Source organism: Helianthus annuus, chromosome 10 (assembly GCF_002127325.2).
Source record: "Helianthus annuus cultivar XRQ/B chromosome 10, HanXRQr2.0-SUNRISE, whole genome shotgun sequence".
NCBI classification, from domain to species: domain Eukaryota; kingdom Viridiplantae; phylum Streptophyta; class Magnoliopsida; order Asterales; family Asteraceae; genus Helianthus; species Helianthus annuus.
This window is the reverse complement of record NC_035442.2, coordinates 165,318,846-165,345,989: the sequence shown is the minus strand read 5'-3', so window position 1 is coordinate 165,345,989 and position 27,144 is coordinate 165,318,846. Positions and strand designations below refer to the sequence as shown.

The 27,144-nt window shown below is 35.7% G+C and overlaps 3 protein-coding genes and 1 non-coding gene across 4 annotated transcripts; 1 reads left to right on the top strand and 3 right to left on the bottom strand.

Annotated features, from left to right (window-relative positions):
• Window positions 1–6,835: 6,835 nt before the first annotated feature.
• On the top strand, window positions 6,836–10,043 carry LOC110886390 (protein MANNAN SYNTHESIS-RELATED 2). Its single transcript, XM_022134177.2, has 6 exons — window positions 6,836–7,103; window positions 7,866–7,998; window positions 8,102–8,172; window positions 8,264–8,349; window positions 8,453–9,023; window positions 9,546–10,043. Exons 1-6 carry the CDS (start codon window positions 6,993–6,995, stop codon window positions 9,822–9,824), a joined length of 1,251 nt encoding a protein of 416 aa, XP_021989869.1. The 5' UTR covers window positions 6,836–6,992; the 3' UTR covers window positions 9,825–10,043.
• Window positions 10,044–11,118: 1,075 nt separating this feature from the next.
• LOC118483494 lies at window positions 11,119–11,279 on the bottom strand. The gene has a single exon (XR_004870783.1). It is a non-coding gene; the product is annotated as a U1 spliceosomal RNA (small nuclear RNA).
• Window positions 11,280–14,141: 2,862 nt separating this feature from the next.
• LOC110886389 (metal tolerance protein C4) lies at window positions 14,142–18,289 on the bottom strand. The gene is made up of 13 exons (XM_022134176.2): window positions 17,748–18,289; window positions 17,617–17,668; window positions 17,257–17,389; window positions 17,079–17,134; window positions 16,814–16,928; window positions 16,677–16,734; window positions 16,480–16,598; window positions 16,266–16,385; window positions 15,043–15,144; window positions 14,900–14,972; window positions 14,752–14,819; window positions 14,616–14,676; window positions 14,142–14,468 (listed from the first exon to the last, which is right to left on the bottom strand). Exons 1-13 carry the CDS (start codon window positions 18,004–18,006, stop codon window positions 14,344–14,346), a joined length of 1,341 nt encoding a protein of 446 aa, XP_021989868.1. The 5' UTR covers window positions 18,007–18,289; the 3' UTR covers window positions 14,142–14,343.
• Window positions 18,290–19,837: 1,548 nt separating this feature from the next.
• Window positions 19,838–26,537, bottom strand: LOC110886388 (mannosyl-oligosaccharide 1,2-alpha-mannosidase MNS1). The gene is made up of 14 exons (XM_022134175.2): window positions 26,003–26,537; window positions 25,514–25,561; window positions 24,362–24,556; window positions 24,178–24,290; window positions 24,012–24,077; window positions 23,694–23,865; window positions 23,493–23,582; window positions 22,606–22,730; window positions 22,453–22,518; window positions 22,252–22,360; window positions 22,064–22,162; window positions 20,739–20,819; window positions 20,435–20,605; window positions 19,838–20,332 (listed from the first exon to the last, which is right to left on the bottom strand). Exons 1-14 carry the CDS (start codon window positions 26,156–26,158, stop codon window positions 20,096–20,098), a joined length of 1,728 nt encoding a protein of 575 aa, XP_021989867.1. The 5' UTR covers window positions 26,159–26,537; the 3' UTR covers window positions 19,838–20,095.
• Window positions 26,538–27,144: the final 607 nt, after the last annotated feature.

Sequence of the window (27,144 nt, the reverse complement as noted above, 5' to 3'; positions counted from 1 at the left end):
TACTTTTGTATGGGTCTGTCATTTTGTTGATTTCCACTTTGGATGTTTTAGATGCTTTAAATACTGGCACTTATGGATGTTATTACCTTTTGGATGTTTTAACTATGGTTGTTTGGTTTAGGATGTTTTAACTATGGTTGTTTGGTTTATTACATATGGTTGGTGGTTGGTATTTAATTCAACAGCTGCAACTTGTTTATGTGCAGGTGAATAAATTTGGTCATTTTCGTCCAATTGGTTTTGTAACTGCAGTTGCAATTAAACAACTTGCAGCTGCAACTTGTTTATGTGCAATATTTTTTTGGTCAAATCATGTATAACTTGCAGCTGTTTAATGGGTCAAAACATATATAACAAACAACAATAAATTGCATCTGAAATAGCCAAACAACATTAACATTGCATTCCAACACATTACATAAGTACATTACACATCCAAAATACTAAAATACAAGATTCTAACTAATGGGTCAAAACATATATAACAAACAGCATCCAACTCATCATAATTACTACTTTCAATCTCTTATTTTCAGCAATGGTCTTTCTTGCATCTTCGTTAATCCGTATCATCCTCGCTAGTTCTGCTGATACTTCTGAACAGTTTGGACATGTGGGGGGAGGGGGGTCAGCCCAAGCAACAAAACCACAGCCTCGACTACCCTGAAATACCCAGTATAACCATCTTCTTAACAACATGGACATCTGGTAGAATGGAAAGGATAAAAAAATGATAAAATTACCCTAATCGGGCAGCAGTGGAATCGTCTTCCTGGATTCGCTTGAGTATTGGAGGTTCGAAGGACTGAAGGTAACCCACATCTGCATATCACCATGTTTGTCACCTCTGAAATTAGGGTTTTGATTGAAAGATCGATGAAGAAGGTGATTGAATGATGAAGATGAAGTGAAAGTAATAGGGGTTTAGGGTTTTATTTTATAGAGATATAAAGGAGGAGAGGTAAAATTACTAATTTAGACATCATGTGCAGAACATGTGACAATTAAATTAACCTCAGTTAGGGTTTGGTTAGCTTTAGGGGCCAAAAATGTTAGTTATAAGGACCATGGGGGCAAGACTGTTAAAAAATCTTATTTTGGGCCAATATAGTAAAACTGATATAACCACAGGGGCCAAAAACGTAATTTACTCTTAAAAAAATGAAGGTAGAAGTGGAATATTCAAACTTGCTTGATTTGTGGCATATTTTGTGCTTCATAAGTCGTAAGTAATGCCTAGTCAAATATAATTAATCAATTAATTAATGATAAAATAAGAAATAAGACGAAGTCTTGGAGAAGTCAAAGGGTGAAGGTAACTTTGGCTAAAGGACGTGGAGGTCATTGTTGGGACATGATTCGTCACTTAGGAACATTAACGAAAGATTACACCACCCCTAGCCTAGCCTGATCCACCATGGTTCGTATGGATTAAACTATGACAACCATGGTCCTCCTTTTTATTTTTTCAAGAAATCATTTTAGGTCATGATCATACTATTAAAATAATGGTTTTAAATGGTAGATTAGAGGTGGTTCATGACCACATATCAACTCTCGTTTTAACATAGACTTTTATTTTTGGCATATTTGGGAGAATTCAATGAAATTAATTTATATTTGGATCCTTTTCAGATGTTATTATTATGTTTTTTAATTGCTATATTTATTAAATATCAATCTTGCATTCCTTAAAAGGTCAAACAAAAACTCATCATTTAAAAAGTGAAAAATAATAATACACCTCAAATTAACAAATCTCTTATATTAAGTTTGGCATTCGTTTTTCGAATGATCTATTTGTTGTTAAGCTGTCTTTCTCCAAACTTCTTATAAGTAGGTAGCCCGTCACAAAATATTCTCATTTAAAAAAAAGGTATCACAAAACTCATATCACCCATAGTTAAAATATCCATGTAATCATGCTCTACTTTGTATTTTAAGTGGTAAATCCTTATCTTAAGATGAAGATAGTCATAATTTATGGTTGTTTAAATAGTTTAACTCGAATCCTAATTAAAATCGGGTTGTACAATTTTCGAATCGAACCAAGTCGGCTTGTATAAGTTTTATGTGAATCTGATCACTAAAATAAAGTTCATCTTCTTCTCTCCTCCTTTGACCGTGAGCACAATAACCTAATAATGAATTTTAGAAGCAAAACTATCACTTGTTTGTCACCAAACCAATCCGGGCTGAACCTTGAACCTTGAAATCGTGCGAATGTGACTCGGACTAATGTGATGTCCAGTTCATGCGAATGTGCCATTCGTACGAACTGGCTTTCACTTTACAAAACCGATCCGATTTCACACTAATCTATACAATATTCAACACACGCTCTATCTAGCCTATTCGCATAGTAGCGGACATACAAAATATGCACCAACAGATTCCCTCTTGGCCGTCACTGTCGAATCTTGTCTTTGAAAACATAGAGCCGTGTTTTGAATATTATGCAACTTCAATCAGACATCTTGAAATCTTCAATCGTTTCCCCCTTGATTGATGATTCGGGCTTGCATTATCTTCGTTATGTACAAATTTCCCCTGAAATGAATCTTCAGGTCTTTGTTTGCACAGTTCACGACCCCTCCTCTGATTTACTCAATTGCAATCTTCACGAATAATCATCAACTTGAAATTAATCAATGAAGCTTCTCTGTTTCGGCTTTAACCACCTCCGTGTTCGGTTTTTGTCTTTTTGATATATCGTTTCAGCTCAATCGCGCATTCTGCCTGCTCGATTCTCTAATCTTCAAAAACCCAACCGACAATTGATAGAAACTTCGAACACCACACTGGTTAACTTCAAATCTATGATTACCCGCGAAAATCTGAAATCCCGTTTTCCATAATCATCGTTAAGCACCCGTATGAATAATTGATCAGTGTAAACGGTAATCTCCACAATCAGCAAATCTTCACCAAATCATCTGGTAACACATTCAGATCTCATAAGCTTTCATCCACGATCAGATTCACATTCTTCCTCTTCAGTCACGATAACAGATGTATAATATTCTCCGCTAGTTCCGGCAGCAACTTAATCAACAAACATCATCATTCCCCTGCGGTTAGTCCGAAAAACAATTCCTCTGCTCGAAGATTAACCATTCTGACACTTTAGATTATCACAAGGTTGTGATATCTTATAAGTATCCACAATACAGATGCATCTCCTGATGCTAATCCTGTTGACCGGCTTGACGAAGACCCGGGACTCAAACCCTAAAACTTCAATCTGACCCTGATCTGTAGAGTCTGAACTTCCTATGATCACGAATTCACAAATCCAGATCCTATGCATCCCCAGACCATCTGAAGTTGGAACCACCCTAATGCTGTTGCATTGTCACGAATTTCAAAATTGTTGGAATTTCAATATATTCTATGAAATTTTTATTCCCCCTCACTCTTGCAAATTCTCACGTCTTATAACTGAATTCCCCCTCAAATTGAGCAATTCAGTTCTTTCTGTTCTCTTGAAAAACTTGAATATACCGAAAACATGACATTTTGGCCCTCAAACGTCAGTTTTTCATCATTGCGGATTTTACTTTACAGCCCATTAATAATCAGATAACCCAGCTGATAAGCATTCTGCACCAGTATCATGACTACCCCACTAATTTCCACAATCTGTGATCGCATCATCATATCTGCTCTCTGAAGCGCTGGACGATGTCCCCGAACAACCTAGCTTGGTCGCTAAAACTCGAAAAAAATTTCAATCACCAAATTTTTTATGGAGACTCATCACGTCATTGCGATGAAAAAATGCCTTCTTTTTTTAGGCATTTGCTCATTCGTGCGAATGGGCTGATTTTGGATCAAATGACATTTTAGAGCGAATGCCCAATTCGTGCGAATTAAGACTGCCGGTTCGTGCGAACCTGCGCATCCGTCCCATAGAAGCTGATTTCTCAAGAACATTCTCAATCACATTTTTCGATTCAAAATCTTTATTTTTGCGAATTTCATGATGAAACTTCACAGGATTGTGCGAAAATCAATCACGAACTTAATCATGTCTTCAATTTCAAATTCCATATGTGAATTGACCCAATTTGATGTTTTACGTCAAAACCCCCTAAAAATCCAAAATTCATGAGCGTAGGTGATTCAGTCAACTGTTTGATCGATTGAATTGGTACCGTAGCTCTGATACCAATTGAGATTCCAGGATCCGGCAGGTTTGACGGAGTTTTGGCCCCAAGATAACCGGTTCAGTAGAATATTATTGAGAAGACAGGAGTAGAAGCACCGAACTTGTTAATTTAAATTGGTTTCTATTCAATGTTTGAAGTTACATAACCACATGGAGAGTAGTAAAGAATTTTTTAAAAATGTGATTGGTTGAAAGGGGTTGGGACCCACCATTAAACGCCCCTCTCTCCTCCTTCCCTCACCTTCCCGCAGCGGTGAGTATACACCAATTAACCCCTTCCCCGCTCCCCGAAATGAGGCTAGCAACCGATCACCGATCGGTGAAGACCATTCCCCAAATGGTTCACCGCAATGATACCGACTACCCTAACACTCCTAAACTAACTAAACCTCTACTCAGTTAGTTGACTGTGTTAGGATTCAATTAGTTTGAAAGTGTCAAAGAAAAATAGGTTGAAAGTTGGGAGTGACATGTTACAATTCATAAGTTAAAAGTGTTAACAACCAAATGCTGCAAGTTGGTGTTCTTTAAATCCAATGTCCCTTAAAATATTTACATAAAAAAATCCATCAAACTAATTTATACATGCGTGTTTTAATTTTGTACGCTCATGGCTTTATAGCCTAGTGGCATCTTGGGGGTGTAATAAGGTTTTGAGACCAATAGGTCCTTACTTCGATTCCCAACGGGGGTTAGATTGTATTATTTACACACGTCTAAGTTATAAGACCCCCCCGTAGTGGGGCGTTTTTTTTAAATTAAAAAAAACGCCTAAAAACGCCCAATAACCATTACACCCGGCGTTTTTTTTTTTTTTAAATTCAAAAAAAGCCCCCTTGGCGTGGTTTGAAGCACGCCTTGCCTCCTTCTCCTTGTCCAATTATCTTTCATCTCCCTTCTTGTTATCCAATAAGATTTTTAGGTGTTTTTTTCTTTATTTTATTTAATGCCCCAATAATGTCCCATCTCCACTACACCCATTTTAGAAAACGCCCAATAATATCCCTTTGCTGACTGGACTGTCACATGACGTAAAATGCCCTAAGGTAAGGGCATTATCTTCCCCTTTCAGTACACATGGTCTAAATATAAACGGATAATCAAGTTAATATTTTCATGTTTTCTTTTTAATTTGATGAGAGATGAGTACCGTTACTCATACGATCTACGACGAATAACTTATGACTAAAGTACCATTTCTCTCTCTTACGTATCAATTACCAACTACGTATCAATTAATAAACGGAATTTAACGATTAAAAATATAAAAAGAGCAAGGTGTAATTAGGAGGCACTGATGACTCAAGAGTGTCGGTAGCCCAACAAACACACACCCACACTTTAGACTTTGCTTTAATAGCAAAACACCCCCTCCAATTTCAGCCGCCGCTATATAACTTGTACAATGTATTTATCGACAATAACTATCATTTTCAAATAAAAAGAGTTATCAATAAATGTCAAATTTATTTGATAACATAAGACAACAACTAGTTAATGTCAAATTTAATTCTAGAAAACAGGATGTGTATATGTCAGGTATTTTATATTTGGGTAGGCTAAATATACCCTTCTTATTACTTTTTATACCCCTTTTCATAAAATCACATTAAAACTTGTAATATTTACCCCTATACAAATTATCATTTTAAAAAATATTGTCTTTGTTACAAAACAAATTCAAAAGTGTAAAAAAAGATTTGGCAGCGTTTCTAGAGTCGAATCTAAATTGAATTTGACAAATACATTACTTGTGAAGTATGTCTTCGTGCATGTCCTATAGATCTATGTTGATTGAACATTCAGCTAAAAAAATCATGCTAGTATTTTTACACATTTGGAGTGACATTTCTTTAAATTTTAATATCTTTAAGTGATAACAAGTCATTATTTTAAGTTTTTCATAAGTACGTATACTTTAAACAAGTTTAACGACTTATATAAAACAAAATCAAATTTAAACAAGTTTACTGACTTTAATTAACTAAATTATGTTTAACGAATTTTTAATTCAAAATGGGAAAGTGTAATAATATTTCATGGTACTATACTACTGTACTTATCTTATCCCTCTGGAAAAAAAAAGTGTTTCATATTCATCCAACAATGTAATTAAAAAAAATTATAGCTACTATTTACACCTAACTTTTTACTATTCATATCAAGTGATATGACATTAATAAATTCAAATTTGTGTTTTTCTTTTATAACTTCCGCTATATATTGTTTTTTCAAAAAAACGAATATGATTTTGCGATGTACTTACTTTTATCTACGTCTTGATGTAAATTTTATAAAAAAAACGAAGCCGTATCAAATATGACGTTTTATGATTCGTTATAAAATCTTATATTCCGTTTTTATACAATTTATACCAAAACGTGATAAAAATAAGCACATCACAAAACCGTATTCGTTTTTTAATAAAACATTATATATCAGAAGTTATAAAATAAAAACACAAATTTAAATTTATTAATATCACATCACTTTGTATAAATAGCAAAAAGTCAGGTATAAATAGAATAATCCTTGAAAAAAAGTTGTTTGGGACACCACACAAAATATATTTTAGAACCCAAAATGTCACAATTAAAAAAGTTATGGTACCAATTTACATCTTCACAATAAAACTGAGGGCATGACATGCAATTTCAGTGGAGTGATTGACCCATGTGAACTTCTGCAATCGTTTTCATTTATAAATCTACTACTCTTTCTCCTATATGAAACCAAACCAAGGATCAACCTGCATTTCTATCCTTTCTTTGTTTGTATGTTTGTATATTATTAGTAACCGTTATTGTAGATCTGAGAAAAAATGGGGATAGATCCAAGGCAGATAGTTGCAGGTGTGCTTACAGTCACCATGTTTGTAATGCTTGGAAACATGGTGAAGCGTGAGCACTTTGATGCTCCGATTTCTCATCACGTATGTTTCTTTCTTCATCATTCATTACGCACTTGTTGTTATTCGTTGTTTTGTTCAATTATCATTGCATATTGCATATATTCAACCGTAAACGGATTCATTTTGCTTCAATTGTATTGGATTCGGTTACTAATCACTCGATTATACACCGTTATTAGTTTATTTGGATTAAGTAGCTGTTGTGTTGAATTCGATTGCGAATCACTGGATTACACAGAGGATTTAGTTAATTTGGATTAAGTAGCTGTTATTCTGCTAATTTGTAACATGAATTAGATTCAGTATATCGGATTAGGTTACGAATCAGTGGATTACAGACCGTAGTTAGTGAATTTGCATTATGTAGTAGCTGCTAGTTTTGCTAATTTGTAACATGAATTACATTAGATTTATTGGATTTGATTACTAATCACTGGATTACAGACACTAGTTAGTGAATTTGCATTAAGTAGCTGCTATTTTGCTAATTTGTAACACGAATTACATTCGATTTATCGGATTTGATTACTAATCACTGGATTACACACAGTAGTTAGTTAATTCGCATTAAGTAACTGCTATTCTGCTAATTTGTACTAATCACTGGATTACATATAGTAGTTAGTTAATTTGCATTAAGTAACTGCTATTCTGCTAATTTATAACAGAAATTGCATTCAGTATATCGGATTCGATCACTAATCACTGGATTACACACAGTAGTTAGTTAATTTCCATTAAGTAGCTGCTACTAAATTGTAACATGAATTACATTCCGTATAGGTCAATCACGCCGGATCGACTCAAAGTTTCGACGATAACACAGATTTAGAGAAGAACTTTGCAGTCAATAGCGACGGTCAAGTTAAGGAGGAAGGCAATATCCTCAGGCCTTGCTGGTCAAAATCAATTTTAGGTCGGTGCTGTGCTACACATTAGATTGATCTACAGATCTCTATTACATTTTTTCATGTTTCACATGTATCTCTAACTTGATTTGCTATCAATTTGGCAAGCAGAAGAACCAGAAGAGACCAAAGGATATGTCACTTTCTCATTAACCAATGGACCTGAATATCATGTTTCTCAGGTTTAGAAAGAGACATGAATCATGTATTGCAATAGTTTCGTTTTAATTTGTGTTTGATCTAATCTTAACCATTGGTTGTGATTGTAAACAGATTACAGATGCAGTAATAGTGGCAAGATACCTAAAGGCAACACTTGTGATTCCAGACATTAGGGGAAGCGAACCTGGTGATCGGAGGTTAGTCACATCAGATTATTACGCTTTTTGTCGGTCACACGCGATACAGAAAAGTAATACATATGCACATATATTTAAAAGTGGAATTGTTTGTGTGTTCCAGGAATTTTGAAGATATTTACGACATTGAGAAGTTTGTAAGTAGTTTAGAAGGAGTGGTAAAAGTAGCAAAAACTCAGCCTGCCGAATTATCAACTAAAAATCTTGCTGTTTTGAGAATCCCAAATCGAGTAACCGAAGATTACATTGCAAGTGAAATCGAACCCGTGTTTAAAACCAAAGGAAACGTAAGGTTGGCAACTTACTTCCCTTCCGTAAACATGAAAAAGACGCGTACACCTGAACCCGAGGAAAGAAATTCCGTGGGATGTTTGGCCATGTTTGGAACACTTGAGCTGCAGCCCGAGGTTCGTGAAGTGGTTGACTCGATGATTTCGCGGCTCAAAACCTTGAGCCGCAATTCAGACAGCGAGTTTGTTGCAGTCGACTTGAGGCTCGATATGTTGGAACAAAAGGGTTGCCAAGGTTCAAAAAAATGCTATGGCCCACAAGAGATTGCATTGTTTTTGAAGAAGTTAGGGTTTGACAAAAACAGTGCTATTTATTTGACACAGTCAAGGTGGGATAGCAATTTGGATACAATAAAAGATTTGTTCCCAAAGAGTTACACAAAGGTAATAACTAGTAAATAGATGAGTAAAATGCCATTTTCGTCCCTAAAGTTTGGCCAGTTTTGCTACTTTCGTCCAAAGGTTTGTTTTTCCGCATCTGGATCCATAAGGTTTAAATCTTGCCATTTTCATACGGCTTGTTAACTCCATCCATTTATCTTCTTTAAGTCAGGGCTATTTCCGTCTTTTATGTTAACTTAAAGCGCAATTTGGTCTTTTTCACATTATTCTAAATGCTTGCACATAAAGTGAAAAAGACCGAATTGCCCTTTAAGTTAACAAAAAGGACGAAAATACCCCTGAATTAACGGAGAAAAATGGATGTAGTTAATGAGCCGGATGAAAATGGCAAGATTTCAAACCTTTTGCATCCAAATGCTGAAAAACAAACCTTTGGAAAAAAGCCGCAAAACTGGCCAAACCTTAGGGACGAAAAAGGCATTTTACTCTAAATAGATTAGCTGCCGATTTTAAATTTTAAATAACAAATATATTAAAAGATATTTTTTATAAATGTTTTTACAGGAAGGGATCATGCCAATGGCAAAGAAGGAAAAGTTTTTGGGATCAGATTCTTCAGAATACGAAAAGGTGATCGACTTTTACGTATGTTCAGAGAGTGATGTGTTTGTACCCGCGATTTCAGGGTTGTTTTATGCAAATGTTGCGGGTAAAAGAATAGGTTTAGGGAAGACGAAAATAGTGGTTCCTGATGATTCTGCTTCTGGTTCTGCTAATATCGGGAACTATCTTTCGCGATACGTATCAAAGAAGACTCACATGGCGTACACGTGTTTCTGTTAGAACGATACGAAGTCTTTCAATCGGTTGAGTTGAATGGAATAAATGCTTGTAGAATCCATAGATTGATGAGACTGCTTGTTTTTTTGTTTGTTTTGTTAAGATTGATTTTGATATATTTATTAAAGAAAGTGACAAACAATGAATGGTGTGTTGTAAACCTTTGAGTTCAAATTTGTGTCAACATGTCTTGTACTAATGTCTTATCTTGGAGAAGAAGATAAAAAAAACAAAACTTAATTAGATATGTGGTCTTTAATGAATGATTGGTGTGAAAGCCATAGAATATTGGATGAAATTACTTGATGTTGAAGTAAGGTATTGTTGAAACATGCTAGATTTGATTGATTGTGAGTTGATACTACACTTTGCACATACAATGAATGACTCACCAACTTCAACACTCAAATCATCATTACTCTTTTACTCTTTCCTTCATTTACGCTAGCTGAGTGCTATTCAATAACTTTAAACCTTTATATTGTTTCTTGATAAAAAACCCACATAGGAATTTTGTTTTTGGATGCAACCCATAAAGAATCTGTCTTTATTTAAAAGTGTGAATAATTTATGTTTTTGCTAACAAGTATAAAGCGGTATAGAAAAAATAAAAAATAAACACCTAATGCGGTATTATATATTATTGATAATTTATTTATAAAAGTACAATGAATATAAAATAAAACCAAGTTTTAATCACGACTCCTAAGGATGGTGGATGTGGTATCGACAATTGAATTAGAATTGGTGAGGACTGATGAGGTAGTGATCGACAATGAGGTGTGTGTGAGAGACACAAAGAGAGAGAGATGGTGGTTGGGAGTGTGGTGCCGAAGTGGGGGAAAAACAAAGAAGAGTCGGGATGGAAAGGTGATGTGGCACAATCGTAACACCAGGAACATTGTCCCCCCATCTTCAGCACCGCCCTGGGATGGCATCCCTCGCCTAGTTTTGAGAAAATAATTATGACAGATAATTACAATAAATTGTAGATACCATGTTCAAAAAAGTTCTCGTAATGTCTCGTTCAAAAGTGTTACTTTGGTGAGCTTATAATCACATTTTCACTCTAATATATTCTATCTAATAGCATCATTACTTTAGAATCATACAATTTTGGAAAAATTAATTTAGGCCCTTTTTTCAGATTTTGAGTATTAGCCCAAAAAAACATCAAGCAAACAACACAATTAAAAGGTCTGCTAAAGGCAACCTAAGCACCAAAACAGCAGAACAAAAAATTTACAACATTGAGCTTCAAGCCCACTTAAAAAACGTATTTACACTAGAGTATTGTGCAGAGGCCGCGCGAACGCAGGCCTCCACTGCCACAAATTATGATGTAGGCTCAACCACTTGGGCTGACCTTAGGGTAGCACCCCTCCTAAGTGCAATAGAAGTCACTAACCTAGGCCATGGGCCTTCTTGATCACCCATTGACCCCATCCAGGTAAGTAAATAACCCAGTTTTCTCTTTCCCTTTTTATTCTACTCCCATTCTATTTTCTTTTCTCCTCACCTTCGATGTGGGATACCTTCAAAATCTACATTTTTGTTTCCAAACTCCAAAGAAAACCATTCAGTTCTGTTACTGTTATTTATTAATCAAATTCTTTGATTTCTGTATTATCAAGTCTGTATGTTTTGATGGAATTGAACGGATCAACTCTTCATGGCTATAATACACAAAAACCAACTTGAAACACGACTTTCTTTGATGACTGTCCGGGTAAGTTTATTTATCTTTGTCAATAGCTTTCAAAACAAACGTGTAGGATAATGTGTTTACACCATCTCTCAACATATATAACCATATTTATATGAGGGTGACCATTGATGAGTTAAGTTAGCAAACTAGATTACATGTAAAGGTCCTGATCAGTGATACTGTGTTTAAAGTCGGGTAATTATGTCTTGAAAAACTTTCTTTAAAACGGCTATTCGTTAACTTTTATGATTTATCTGTCAGTAGTGTTCAGGGGTGCGTTATCAGAGCACAAATGAGGAACCAGTGGGCATGGGCTGGGTACGTGGGCCTAGAACAACCTTAGAATGGTTGTAGTTTTCGGATTTAACAAAACAACTAAACGAGGTCAGTTTCAACAACGGCAAACATAAGTTTAAATGGAAAGGAACAGTGGATGAATTCAGCCTTCACAGTTGCAGAGGTAAAAGAACACATTACAGAAGCTACTGGAGCAGGTAATAACAAGGTTTGGGTCGGGTGGAATCATTGGGTACCTACCTCCAATTCTCCAAAGATAAACTACTTTGTGTGGCGAGCAACTTTACACAAGATTGCGGCGAAGGTGGAACTTAGAAAAAGATGTGCAATACACCAAAGCGTCATATGTACCAAATGTGGTGTGGCTGAAGAAAGCATAGATCACATCCTAAGTACATGCAGGAAATCGCAAGAAGTATGGTGGGCGATGATGATATGGCTGAAACTACCTTTAAACGTGCAGGCGAGTTCTTGTAAGGATGTAGCGGAGAAAATCAAGACTCTTAACGGCTCCAAGGAATGGAAGAAAGTAAAAATGTGGTCGTTTTGACTACGTTGTAGCATATTTGGAAGATGAAAAACGATACTGAATTTAGAAATATTGGTTCCACCACTTATAAAAGGGTAGAAGAAATAAAATCCAGTTCGTTCTTATGGCTAAATGTCACACCCTCAATTTCCACATGCGGAGTTTTACCGTGAGGCGTGTGACATCTAACCATTAATCATATTGAACCAACTATTTAAAATTATAACACTTCACTAATAACATGATTAGCGATAGAGTTTAATTGTCCAAAACACAGTTTATGTTGCTGCGGAAAAATAAAGTAAAACCCATCAAGAACTTAAAACCACAAGTTTAATAAATGTTCAAAACATAAAGTTTAAACGAACCACCCACTCCAGCCGATTGCAACGCCCGTCCATAGTTGTACCTACTGACCTTCAAAGCATGCAACTACGTGTCAACAATAAAGCTGGCGAATTCACAAAATTTTAGTTTAGCAAAAGTAAAGTTCACAAAAGTTTTTGAATTATGCATGACTTGGGTAGCTAACCCTCATCAAATGACTAAACTGTGTATTGAATGCTCACGTTTCTTTTGTGCCCTCGTTAATGTCTATCAACATTAATGCAAGAGTGAAGGTTAGAAGTTCACGCCCAGCCTCCAGCACGGTGTGAGGTTTGTCAAACTTAATAGCGCTATCAACTAATACCCCGTGTATGCCCACCCAGCAATCTAATCGGTGAATAGCATGTTTCAGTACTTCACACAAGGAACATGCGCGTAGCCCCAAACAGGGCTACCATAAAAAGAGTTGTTCCAACTAGGAACGAATGCTTTTGGAAAATAATTGTGAACTCACCTTAGTTTGCTCAGTAAGACTTAAATGCTTTATAAGTTGATGTGGTCAACCACGACCTATTATGATATCCATAGGGTTATTAGTGTGTTTATGCAAAGCTCATAAGTTCTACACGCATCTACCACACATAGCATGTAAACAAGTTGACACGTAGTTGTCCAATTCATGTGGTTTCGTGTATGTGTTTATAACATATCATACGAGATGTTTAGGTAACATTCATGTAAGTATTAAGCAAGTATAGGTAACCTAAGATAGCAATATCAACACTTAAAAATTTATAAAATCATTCACTACAGTTTCAGTTTACACTCTGAAACTGAGTTGTTTTCGAGGACTTATTTACGATACTTAATAAGCTGCAAAAATTATGAATAATTTATGTGACGTGTCTTTTGGTCCAATAAGGCTTGAGTAGAATTTTCAAAGCTTAACTCATTATACAAAATTCGTGAAAAATTAACTGTGGTTAGGTTAAAGTGTTAACTTGAAAATGCGGATGGTCACACTAAAAGGAAGATCAAAAGTGAAAAATATCGATTAGGGTAGATGGTGTGATTTTAATGTAAAAGATGTAATAATGTACTTTCGTTTTTGTTTTTTCTTTCTGCTTTTCCTGCACATTGTCATAGAAACATTTTCCGTTAAGAAAAAGGTTTAAACTCGGATGATTGTCTTGAGAAACTTTCTTTAAAACGTCTATTCGGTATCTTTTATGATTTATCAGTCAGTAGTGTTCAAAACATGTAGAGTAAAGCATGCTTTTATGCATTTTTTGGGCATTGCATCCTTATGGTTTTCTCATTAACTTTTTACACGATACATCAAAATATACAATTATCTTTCTATAAGGGTTGATGAGTTAAGTCAACAAACTTGCTTACATTTAACAGCACCGGTCAACTATTACTAAAACAAACCTCAAAACACATTTCAAACCAACCATGAACAAAGATAGCTTTTGAATTAAGGCAATCAGATCTTCAAAACAAATGAACAAAATTACAAGGACCGCGAGTGTAATTTTCTATTTCTTTAACAACATTCTGTGTTTTATTTCACCATGGAGATCAAAATTCAGCCATCCGAATCTACATAATAATGACCATAATAACAATAATAATGCCATTGAACGATTTCCTGCTATTCATGGCGGCGGGATGATCGGATTGTGGGCCTCAATATCAACATGTCTAATGCCAGGAACGATTTCCTGTATTTCCTTCTCAAGCCTATCGACTTCACTACCGAGCGCCGTAACCACCTCTTCACCTATAATCAATTTTCAAAATTAGTAATTAATTAATAAAAAATTAACAAAAAATAGTAATTAATTAACAAAAAATTAAAAAAAATTAGCAATTAATTAAGAAAAAATTAAAAAAAAAACTTGCAGATAATCTAATCATAACTTCATACCATAGAATGACATGATCTTAAGCATTTCTGCATCATCCTTCTCCTTTGCAGCATTGCGAAACTGTGAACATGATTATTTACAAACAGTTTTTTTCGTAATTATGTCAATCCATATGATTTAGGTTAACAACTTTACCTTTTTAGCCCATTCTTCAGGTCCGGTTCGACTAAGATAGTTCTGTACCAATGTCACCCCATTGAAATCTGTATCATAAAATTTCAAGAGTTACTAACAAAATAAAAGATAAAATAAAAAATAAAGTTGCGTAGGCTTTTTTTTTTACCTATTTCCGCTTTAAATCTAAAAAAACCAGGCCCAATCACCTCACTTTTGCAATCATATACAGAATCTACAACCTGCAACAGAAAGTTAGCTTAGTGTAACCTAGTGTGTTTGTTTTAATAATATTATCCAGTGAATCTTTACCGGGTCGTTTTTCAAAAGCTCAAGAACCCTTTTCATATCATGATCATCAATTGCTCTACCAATTAAAGCATGCCGATTTCTCTGGATCAGAAATATAGCCACCTGAAACAGAAATTACAAGAACAAAACCAAATAAATTTACCAATAAGCAGAAAAAAGATATGCATGATTAAAATAAATTATTGATACAAAGAGTTATGCATGAAGTTAAAATACCGTTATAGATGATTAGTAGACTTCCCTTTATATGTTTATATATTACATAACAGAATGACCGTAGAGCAATCTATTTATCGTTATGCAACTGGAATGTCATGCTGATGCTAAGGAGGCATTTTTCAGCTAGTTAAAATAATTAAATTGATATTCCCAAGAATATGCTTTGTGATGACCTAGCAAAATACTCTTGCTATGCATTGCTGAATACAGAAGTTTATAAGCCAATACTGAATATTATAGATATTTGGGTTTGGTGCTCGTTGTTTTTGGTCACATCACAGGATCTTTTTCTTATTTAATAATTATTTTATATAGTTTCAGAATAAAATTGTGTTTTAAGGAATATTTTCCTTTTTGTCATCATTTAGACTATGGGGTGTGGAGGGGCTTGGGTTGGGGGCATTGCTCGACACGTGGCAGGTGTGGGCTCCACCAATCCACACCCAAAAAGTGGGGTGTGGAAGGGGCGTGGCCAGGCCGGCATTGGGGTACCATGTGGCACCTAATTTAGGGCTATGCCCAACGGCTAGCCAAACGGTCATCAACACCTAGCCAACCATTGCCAGACACGTCACCCAGGCCAGCGCCCCACGCCAAGCACTATTGCCACGCGAAGCGGGCAACGCCCACCAAAACGCCAACCCGGGGTGGTGTACCCGGCGTTTAAGGGCCAACAACGACCCTTGGCCACCCCCACACCCACCAGTCTTAATTAGATAAATGTATTTACTGCAATTTGATTGCAATTATAGCATTGGTTAACATTTAACGTAATCATATACTTGTATGTGAATTTTAAGACTTTATATAAAAGAAGAGGTAAATGCCTTACCCGGGAGTACATATAATTAGAAACAAAACTAAACAAAAATTATTTTGTCAACCGACAAGTTACAGCAGAAAAACTTTAAATTCATAACTAACAAGTTGCATAGAGTTCAGATTTCATATTCAGAATTCAGATTAATATATGGGTAAGATATTATTGCAAATTATGTACTTACCACTCCAAGAAGGTTTCCAACAATGATTGAACCAATAGGATCATATATAGGATTCCCTGTCATCCTCACAGCAACTAGCGATGCAGCAGCAATTGCGAGACCAGTAACTGCAGCACCATCCTGCAAGTTCACTTGTTTAGAACCATACCAAAAGACAATATAAGCTTGATTGTTTCATATTGTTTTCACTTGTTTAGAAGCAAGAAGCTTTTACCTCTGTCATGACAGCAACAGATGTCGGATCATGTCCACGCCACACGTAGTCTCGCACTGTCATGCCTTCTGCAGCTGCGCCTTTTCTGACAGCATGCACCGCCACAGCAAGAGAAGCACCTAAAACAACACAAACCTATTCACATTATATATGCAAAATATTTGCATCGGTCAAATAGTCAAAGGTATCAATGTCACCTTCAATAATGAATGAGCCACCAATCACTAAAGCTGCATACGTTATATTTTCGGGGGGCTGAAAGGCATTCATGTTAATTAGAGGCTAACAATGCTTGATGTTATTCGTTAAACTAAACATAACTCAAATAAATTACCTGTGAAGTCCACAAATTTTGAATACCGTGAACGATTGTGGCGCCAGAACCAAGACAAAAGATTCCAACAGCGGATATTAATGACCATACAAATCTTTCTTTGGAATAACCATACCTGACAGTTAAACAAAATTCGATAAGCACATATATGAACTATCATGTTCAATGAACAAAGCAATACAGATTAAACTAGAACTAACAAATATAAACAAAAGAAACTTATAAAATGATTAAAAAAAATATGAATGACAGATAAAATACTCACGGATGAAGAGCATCGGGAGCACGTTTCGAACTGTTTAAACCGTATAAAAGAAGCGCCTACAACATCAATATTAGTCAACTTCATTGAACTTATAAATCAAAAAACACAGTAAACAAACAACAAAAAGCAAAGAAGAATATCCCATCTGCAAAAGTAGATTCCTTAACAACTATTTCACCTGATTTGCAAAATCCGCAACCGAATGCACAACTTCAGCTAACATAACATGGCTTGAGGTAGCAATCCAGACCCCAAACTTGAGTGAAAACACAAGAAAGTTGCACCATAGGGCTGTCGAAACCGCTCGCTGACTACCAAAAAAAAACACCAGCACACAAAAAAAAAAATACATAACCAACCACATAAATCACTAGAAATAAAAAAATGCTTGTTAAATGCATAAAAGCTTATACATAGTTATCATTTAACAAAGCTACAGGTCACAGTCTCACAGATTTACAATCAAATCTTCTCATCAAAACATCAAACCACAAACAATGATAAGTTAAATACAATAAAATACTAAAATTATAAATACCTATGATCATCAACCTCTATCTTCTTAATTTTTTTAGGTCTAGTAATATAACCTGCAAATGTAGCAATAAAAAATCACTAAAAATCAATATACGGTACAGTTAAAAACTAACAAGATGCAATTGAACTTACACCGGTGAATAGAGTAACGGTAATTAGCGTCATTCAAAATATCGGTGGCCGGAAAAGAGTCATGGCGACGTAACGAACGCGTAGAAAAGTCCGGAACAAGATGATGATGGTTAGAAGAAGGTAAATGATGATAAGAATGAGATAACGGCGGGTTGTTGTGGCGGTTACCGGCGGTAGGGTGGAGAATTAGGGCAAAGAGAGGGGAAAGATGCCGGCGGTGAAGGTTAGAGTGGAAAGAGAGATAACGATGGAGTGGCATGAGGACTAGTGATAGTGTTTGTTACTGTGCAATACTACTACATGATGATTTCACCATTGTTGGTTGCTAGGGTTTGATTTGAAGATAATATTATTGATCAGGCAGGATTCAGGAAAGGGTTTCTCACAGTGAAGGTTTGTTTCACCTTTGTGACCACCTCACATCATAAATAATGGACACTTTTATTTCTGATGTGACATTTTTTCGAATATGTCTAGCAAATGGAGTCGGTACGGACATGGCTAACATGACAATCGCGATATTTTAGGTGACATTGGCTAACGTATCATAAGTTTTACTGAAAGAAACAGAATAGTGAACAAATTATGATTTTTTTTATGAACGGTTAACGAATAAAGTCCAGTTACTCGGGATAACTCTATAGTAAAAGGTTACCTTATACACCCGTGACAGCAGACAACGTTGTGTAGCCTAAGCTCACCATCTTAGAAAACCCCGTCAGTCGAAAGCCCACTCTAGTAAAACCCGGTTGGGATCGGATTCAGGGGGTGTTTGAGATTTCTTTTGCCTTCTGACTTCTCAAAAGTCCTTCTCAAAAGGAATAAGTAAGAAATTCTTACTTCTCAGTTTCTCTTTTTTTAAGGCATAAAAGGCTTTTTCAAGAGGTGTTTGTGATTCATTTGTTTTCAAAAGTCCTTCTCAGATGATTCTAGATAATGTTTGGGATTTCTTTTAAACTTGAGACCTATGACCTAAAACCCAAATCTTCACTTCCCTTCCAATGTCAATTGAGTTATAGCTCATCTACGTGACAGGTTACATACCTTAGTATAGCAATTAGCTCATGTCTTCTCTCTTAACACCACTTTTTCTAAAGGAAAACATGTGTTATGAACAGACAAATTAACCTACCAATGTTGCATTATGTTAACATTACTCACTATATTATTAATAAGATTAAAACAAAAACAATATCTAACAAATTTGAAAAGGCAAAACATCATCACAACATAAAATGTGGAAAGGAACAAATCATGGTGAATGATGGTTGGAACTAGTTGTTAGCTGAATTAAGAGTGTGTTTGTCCCACGTTCCCACTCAATGCACTGGTTAAAAGGGCATAAATAGGCATTTGAACCTCCAATTTTAATTTTATTTAAAAGAGCATATAGACTCGACCAAATTTATACAAGCAACAAACTAGACATGTGACCCACCATTTGTCGTACTTTGCTATGAAAATATTACGCTGTGAAGTGTCAAATGCCGTGCTCTCACATTTTCACAAGTTACGTTACATAACACCACGTATCTAAGAACCAATCAGAGACATTGATAGATCTTGTGATCTTAAAGAGTTTGGATATGCTTCCGTCGTCCATCATCAATAAAACGCCATTGATCTATATTGATCTCTTTGTCTGAAAGTTTTTAGACGAGTTATGAAATTAAGTTATAAATATATCTAAATTTTACGAATAATCATACTTAGTTACATACACAAACATTATGTGGAATACACATATGAACCCGAACAACTAAATTGGAGTTAATTTGGGTTTATATTACATTTTTTACTCTAATTAAATTATATTTTCAACACGATTCAAACTAGTTTGGAAGAAAGAACATATTATAACTGAAAAATGTGTTAAACCAGCGGAAGTGTACAATTGCTTTGTCACCACCACATCCACAACTGCCCCCGCCACCGGTGGCAACTACACAAACAAATATAGCAGGTAAATCCATTTTGACCCAAACTCATTTTACATGTTTTTCCCGTTTCGATCCAAAGAGTTTCGACCTGTTACACACAACCCTACTCACCCACACTTTTTTATCGCTCATACTACATACACACATATGTATTTAAAATGATTATGAATAAATCCTTTTAATTCATTTGCTAGTTCAAGATAAAAAGGAATAAGAGTAGCATAACTACATTTGTATATCTCTCTGGACACACTAATTACTCTATCAGGAATATGATTATAAAACAAGTACAACGTTCACCCCCATTCCCCGCCAAGTTTCGCTTACTTCACATGGCCAATGGGATCCGAATAAATCTCTCTACTCTTGTTGTCCTCTCCCCAAAAAAACATGACATTAGTAGAGATCCTAGAACCCCCCAAAACGGCCTTCTTTCCTAGTACGCGCTCTAACATTAATGTTACTAGGTTTACGTTCTTCTCCAGGCACAATACGAGGAACAATTTTTAGCGGGTGGGCTTCTGTGTTGAATACCCACTCATCCAATGATATAACCGATGGAGGCGAGAACAAGAGATATAGATATTTTAGTGTTTCTGCAAGAAAGAAGCTTTGCATCATATTGTCTTTCACACCTGTGTTAACCTGGAAACATAATATAAGAAAAACAATTTATTATTTTAAAAACATACGATAAATGATAACGACTAACGAGTTATCGACCAAGAGTTTTAAACTACTACTTACATCCTTGAGTCCAACATATCCCGACTCCACACGGGAATTCTTTTCAAATGCTTGAAATATGTTCCATCCCCATTCTTGATATGTTTTATTACCAGTCAAACGCCAGAGGTAAAAAAGCGACTCGACTGTTTCTGGCCTCAATATGTTCCATGATGTACCCACGGTCATGTCCTACAATATTATTGGTAACACGAACATATAAGAAATAAAAATCTCCCTAAAACAAAACAAAAATCAGAAAGAACAAAAAATACTGTAAAATATTTTAAAAAATATATACAATGGAATAAGTCGGATAACTAACCTGCCCTGAATGAAAGAAATAGTTTTCTCCGGCCAACTTTGTTGGTGTAGACTGATAGAAATTATAGCATGTCCACGCAAGCTGCATTCAAAGAATTAGGGATATCAAATAGTATAACAATTGTTTATATGCCAAAAAAAGTAATATTGAATTAAAACTTTACTCAAAATAAATATATTATTTATATTGGACAATCCTTGGTTTTAATAAGGGCGAGGCGCTCTGAGGAGTTTAGGCCCCAAAAGCCGAGGCACGAGACGAGAGCTTCACGTAAACGAGGCGTTGCTCTATGTACAACAAAATAAGCTTTATGTACAAACAAAAGTTGCATCTCTCTCATCTCTTTTAGAGTTAATTATGTTTTTCGTCCTTGTGGTTTGTTGAAAATAACCATTACATTCCATTAGTTTAAAAATTGCCAATACAATAATTAACCCCGTTAACCTCATCCAATTTACCGTTAAGTTTTGACAATTTTTAAACTAACAGATTGTAATGATCATTTTCAACAAACCACAGGGACGAAAATCGTAATTAACTCATTTGTTTATATATTGTTTTCTAAGTGAGGGGTATTTTAGTCTTTTCACAAAAAGCTTGACGGTAAATTGGATGGGGTTAACAGAGGTGGACTGTAATTGTTACAAAAGTAAAAGTACTAGTACTGTTTTGGCAGTTTTTAAACTAATGGACTGTAATGATTATTTTCAACCACAGGAACGAAAAACATAATTAACTCTCTTTTATATCTCAACCTTTTTATCAAGCAACCAATCATAATCTCTTCATCCCTTTGGTTGTTTTTACATAACAGCCTCCTACGGGCCCTAATTTTGACCTAGATGTATGGGCTCTTGGGGAGCAAAAGTGAAATTGCACTAATTTTAAAGTTATTTTACTAAATTTGTGAAAATAACGTTGAAAGCGGCGGACGATTAATCATGCATGATGTGGTGGCGTTGTTAGCTGAAAGACAAGGGGGTACATGCATCAATCAGCCTTTGTACCGATTGCTAAGTGTTATGTGCCTTAGGTCCAAGACTTGATGCAAAACTACTATCAAGCTAGGGGTCTCACTGGAAGCAGCCTCTCTATTCCTACGGGGTAGAGGCAAGGTTGTCTGCATCTTACCCTCCTCAGACCAAACCTTAGCGCTATTGGTGCGATTTACTGAGTATGATGATGATGTGTATGAAGCGCCACCTCAAGGCCCTAAGGCGTTATCCCGACCGCTTCACATTTCTGGCGCACACGCTTTTTAAAACCAAGGACAATCCTTAAAAGCACTTGTTTTTATTTTAAACGGTGGAGAATTAACACCATACCTCTTCTGCCAAATTTAAGAATTTGCTGGAATCATCAGGACCATAACCAGATGACCCTAATGCTATCATTCCTGGTGCAAAGCATGCCAATTCATCCATCTGCGCACATAAAAGGATATTAAAATCTCTAGATATTCATACGGTAACTTTCAATATTAATTATTGATATCTAGGTATCCTGACAATACCTTATCGATCAAAGAATTTCCTATTTTTTCGGAGATGTAAGTAAAAGATGATGGTGCAGTCTTGCGGACCAAGCTCAATAGACCTTTCATTGATGTCTCCCACATATCTCTGTTTTAATATTTAATATAATCATTAAATATAATCATTTTTAATCACACAAAAAAAAACTGTATTCAGTATTTTGACATTATAATTCTCACCTATAATGCTTCACCTCTGCAGTTTTGTTTCCTTGTATCCAAACCTTAAGTAGATACTCATAGAAACTGCATCAGCAATACATTTCATATAAAAATCATAACATTAATAGCAAAAAAAAAATGTAGAAAGCAGCATTAAGTGACAGTTGGTACCTGTCTCCCATGGCTCCAAAAGTAATGGTAGAATGTGAATGTGTTCCTCTGTGGGGATTTATATAAATAGGGAGCAATCCATCATCAGGGAAAGTCTTATTTAGCACTGTTATAACATTCTCTACCTGAAACGTCGCTTTAAAATATTATATTGTGACGAAATTTCATTTTTTTTATATAATTATTAGTATTTTGATCCGCCGAGCGTTGCAACGGCGTCAAAACTTAAAGTAACTCGAACTTATACCGTCAAATATTTGACCCGACTCGTTATCAAACAAAATTTAAGTCAAGACGAAGACCAACTGAAAACGCACATGAAAATAAGCACGAAAACGTATTATATATGACCTGACTCGTTACCGAAAAAATTTACGTCGAAACATAAACCAACTTGAATTTATAACGAAACGTACATAAACATAAGCACATAAGAAAATAGTGTTTTTTTACGTTAAAGAATGGTACCACGCGTTGCGGCGGATTCGGAACGTAAAGTAACTCGAATTTATACTGCTTAGTGAAAACGAATTATATTTGACCCAAGTCCCGACTCGTTTCCGAACAAAACGTAGACCAACAAAAAATGTACATAAAAATAAGCACAAAAACATATTACATTTGACCCACATACAAAAAAATCACGTAAAACTCGAGGGGGTCAAAATGACATTTTACAAAGTTTTTAGAAAGTTGAGGGGGTGTAAGTGGCAATGCTAAAAGTTGAAGGGTTGAATACACAAAAAGAAATAAAAACATAGGTTGGATGGCATTGTTGTAAATTTGATGATGAAAAGAAAGAGAGAGGTTGTGTCTTTGTAACTATTCCTAAGGCACCCTCTTTTGTTATATATGATATATATGACACTAAGGATGCAATCACATACTTTTTGTTGATACTTTGAATCTCCGGTTCTTTGTGATAGTGCAATAAACTCTAGTTGCTCTGTCCCAGAATCTGCCAGTATACTATCACCCTACGACAAATAAATTATAAATTATAACTGATAAGTCGGAAAAAGTAAAGTCTAATGCATGGTCAAATATGTGTTAAACAGAAATAATCATTAATGACGTTTAGAACTTACCCCTGTCCAGCCAGGGTTATGTGCATTACCATGAGCCAAATTGATAATGTTATAAGGGATACCAGAAGGCGTATTCCATGCTGGCAGTAGCCTATCAGCTATGTCTTTCGCCTTTTCGAGAAAGATACTGTCCCCAGACAAATCATATGCACTCAGAAGTCCACCCACAACTCTATTGTATAAAAAAAGTAAAAAAAATAAATAAACGATTAGGTGTCTCATTGTATGATACTGTATACTTGCTGTATATACTACATAAGAATAGCATATATAGATAAAAAGTATAATCGACCAATATAGTAAACCTTACGAAGCAACCTTATGGTCGTCTCAAACACGCTGGCATCATAGTTTTTGTTGAAGTCCAAAGAGTCTGCAACCCACCTAAAAACAATGAAAAAGGTACACACATATATTAATATAGAAATATAATTGTTATGGAGTTTAAGAAATTAGTTAAACGAAAATAGATAATGGAGCATACTCTCTAGCCCTTTGAAACTGCTCATCTAGGCCCATGATATATAAGGTATCAAGAGAGTCGATTAAAGTCGCACCAAGACCACCAAAGCTATCCACGCCATTCTTTGATTGGGGCTAACACAACAAAATATTAAATAATATCAGCATTTCGGCAACTAACAAAACAGAATATTAAAAAAAATTACCTGAAGCTCATCGTGGCCCCAAGCATATTTTTCATATGAGGTCCATGCGTGAAGCATCGCGTCTTTGACTTTTTCTCTTCTTTGGGCCTCGACGGGATCGGTGGCAAGACCATCCATCTTCTTCATGTCGATTTTTGTGGTTGTGGTATTTGTCTTTTTAACTGAAACAACATCTTCATGCTTTAACTCTCCTAGCTGCAAGCAGGCAATAAATTTGTAGTCAACTAACGATAAGCAAAAACATACTGGCAAACGATTTAATATGGGTTAGTTTGGGTCTCTAATATGTAATATAATAGGTCAAGATATTCTTTCACGTGGCATCATCATCACCACCTACGAGTCGGCATCGGCACCACCTCTTCGTCACCATTGGTGCCACCACGGCTGTTGCCACCCCTGCGGTCCTGCCGCCTCAACCATCTATGCCGCCATCGCCACTAGCCACCATAAAAACAAATATAACTGATCAAACTATTTGACCTATTTTTTAAAGCTGCCCGTTTTGACCCAGATCCAATTTGACCCAAACTGGTTTTGACCCATTACCCGACCCGACCCAACCATCCCGTTTTGCACTAATAAGCAAAACCGAAAGAAAAACATACAGAACATTACTTCTGTGTGAGAAACAGAAGCATTAATAATTAATTAGAGCTGAGCAGAGACCAAAAAAAGGTAGCTATTATCTGTTCTAACTTCTAATAAGCTTGAAACTTTAGACGTTTAGCACTTTAACACAGACAACAAGATTTTGTGGGGACTTAATCAAATGCTATAACTTGTGCTCACTGTGTATTCAAATAGGCTGTGAAACTCAAAACCCAGCATTGCAGTTACAACAAAGGTATTTGCTAGGAACCTAACAATATGGTTTAACTTACGTGCAGGAAACTTTCAATATAACCATGAACACACACACACACACACACACAAGTACCCGGCAAAAAAGATCATACTTTCTCATCCCTAAGAAAATGCAGGATTTTCTAAAACATTACTTCTGATATAAATTTCAATTAGTACTTCACACAAATGCCAGGAACAAACAAGCATAACGTAAAAGGCATCATCCATAAAGAAGTTCTAAACGAGTCTTCTAACTAATTCATAAGTTGCGTAGATCTAGTAAGTCGTAACAACACGCGGTACCTCAATTTGCAAGCGTTCCACTTCTTCTTTCAACATTAAGATCTCCTCCTGTCAATCAACATAAATTTTGTAAATACAGAAAACAAAGCAAACAGATTAAAATCCCAACTCTTCTATTTAGATTCCAATCCCTAAGTTAGAATAAATAACTAATTTGTTTAATCTCAACAATATACTCACGCAAGAGCAACCGATAAAACACTTCAACCAACAAAGTGAATAAACTTACACTAACATATCAGATCTACTTACAACACCACATAAATCTAGCAAATTCCTACTAAGATATCAAAGCAACTGATAAGCAACAAACTAGTAACAAAATTCACAAATAATCACCTATTTTGGCTATAATTCTACTTTAAAATTCCTCAAATCCATTAAAATTATAAACCTAATTGCGGTAGTTTGACTATTGCTAAAACTAGAAGATCTGACTAAACATAAAGACATAATTGTACTACAAAAGTGGAAACACACACACCATACCTCATGTTCACGCACAAGCGTCTGACGATCCCAAACAAAAAACGAAATAGACACAAACGCAACAAAAAGTAGGGCAAGACGTTTCGGCCGCTTCAAGTAATAAGCCGGATTCAAGTATCTCCACCGGATCGACGATGAAGATCTGGTCCGTGCCATTATTAGGTCAAATTTGTAACAAGTGTGTGTATGTGTGTGTGTTTATTGTGGATATGATACAACAAACGAGTGATTACTGGTGTAATGAAACGAGATCAGGTTTACACATGATGTTATACAGTCAGATGGAGAATTTGAGATGAATTTGGATCGGATCTGGTGACGATCGCTCCCGTTTCGTAAGGTGTTCGTCGGAATCTGTTATCTTCCGAGAAACGGGAGTAACACGGAGACGATGGTGGCTTGTTTGTTTGTTGTGACGGAGATCAAGAATTGAAAGTTTAGTTTTACTTTCACAAATTAATGACCAAAGGCATTTATTGTGTGTGTGTTGTATACTACTATTGAACCAGACCAAATTACATTTTTATGGCCGGCATTAACAAATATATTTTAGTTGTTTGTAACTTAAAAGGTAAATGAATGAAAAAGGGTCGGGTCGGGTACGGGGTCGAATATGTGTTGAGTAATATTTTCCTAGAGATACCTGGTATAACTTAGGCCATAGGAGACACCTCACGGTAACACTGCCGCCACCCCCACAAGTAGGCCATGCGGGTTTCGTGCAAGGGTAGATCTTGTCGCGCTAGAAAGTGTAAGGATTTGAGAGTTGGGGTGTTTAAGGTGTGTGTGATTGGTGGATGGAGATATGGAGTAAAAGAGTGGGGTCCATGGTTCAATGGTACTTTGCGTGTAGAATTGACATGGCAGCACGGGATTTGTCGGGGCTAGAGTAGTACCCTTGGGAGCACCTTCCAGATGTCAATTAAGTCAAATTTTATCTTCGACTCACCTGAAAACCCAACTTGAAAATTAATATAGCCGAACACTTTTAAAGGTACTACTTTTTACATTCTTGTATAACTAAAAACATATAGTTAATAAATAATTAACGGGTTGTTTCATGTGTCGCCTGATATTATTTTTCATACTTCTTTTATTTCACCGCTTTCTCATGCTCTAAAACTAAACATGGTGGGCTAATG

Coding starts and splice junctions, on each gene's coding strand:
- LOC110886389 (XM_022134176.2), bottom strand. CDS start 18,006: ATGCCACTCCATCGTTATCTCTCTTTCCACTCTAACCTTCACCGCCGG. Junction 16,599..16,676: donor TGGCTCATTCATTATTGAAG/GTGACATTGATA, acceptor GTGTTGTTTTAG/GTGCTTCTCTTGCTGTGGCG. Junction 14,973..15,042: donor AGCTTTTGAAAAACGACCCG/GTAAAGATTCAC, acceptor TTTCTGTTGCAG/GTTGTAGATTCTGTATATGA.
- LOC110886388 (XM_022134175.2), bottom strand. CDS start 26,158: ATGGCACGGACCAGATCTTCATCGTCGATCCGGTGGAGATACTTGAAT. Junction 23,866..24,011: donor GTGTTTGAGACGACCATAAG/GTTGCTTCGTAA, acceptor TTTATACAATAG/AGTTGTGGGTGGACTTCTGA. Junction 22,163..22,251: donor GAAATTCTTTGATCGATAAG/GTATTGTCAGGA, acceptor TTATGTGCGCAG/ATGGATGAATTGGCATGCTT.
- LOC110886390 (XM_022134177.2), top strand. CDS start 6,993: ATGGGGATAGATCCAAGGCAGATAGTTGCAGGTGTGCTTACAGTCACC. Junction 7,999..8,101: donor CTGGTCAAAATCAATTTTAG/GTCGGTGCTGTG, acceptor TTTGGCAAGCAG/AAGAACCAGAAGAGACCAAA. Junction 8,173..8,263: donor CTGAATATCATGTTTCTCAG/GTTTAGAAAGAG, acceptor GATTGTAAACAG/ATTACAGATGCAGTAATAGT.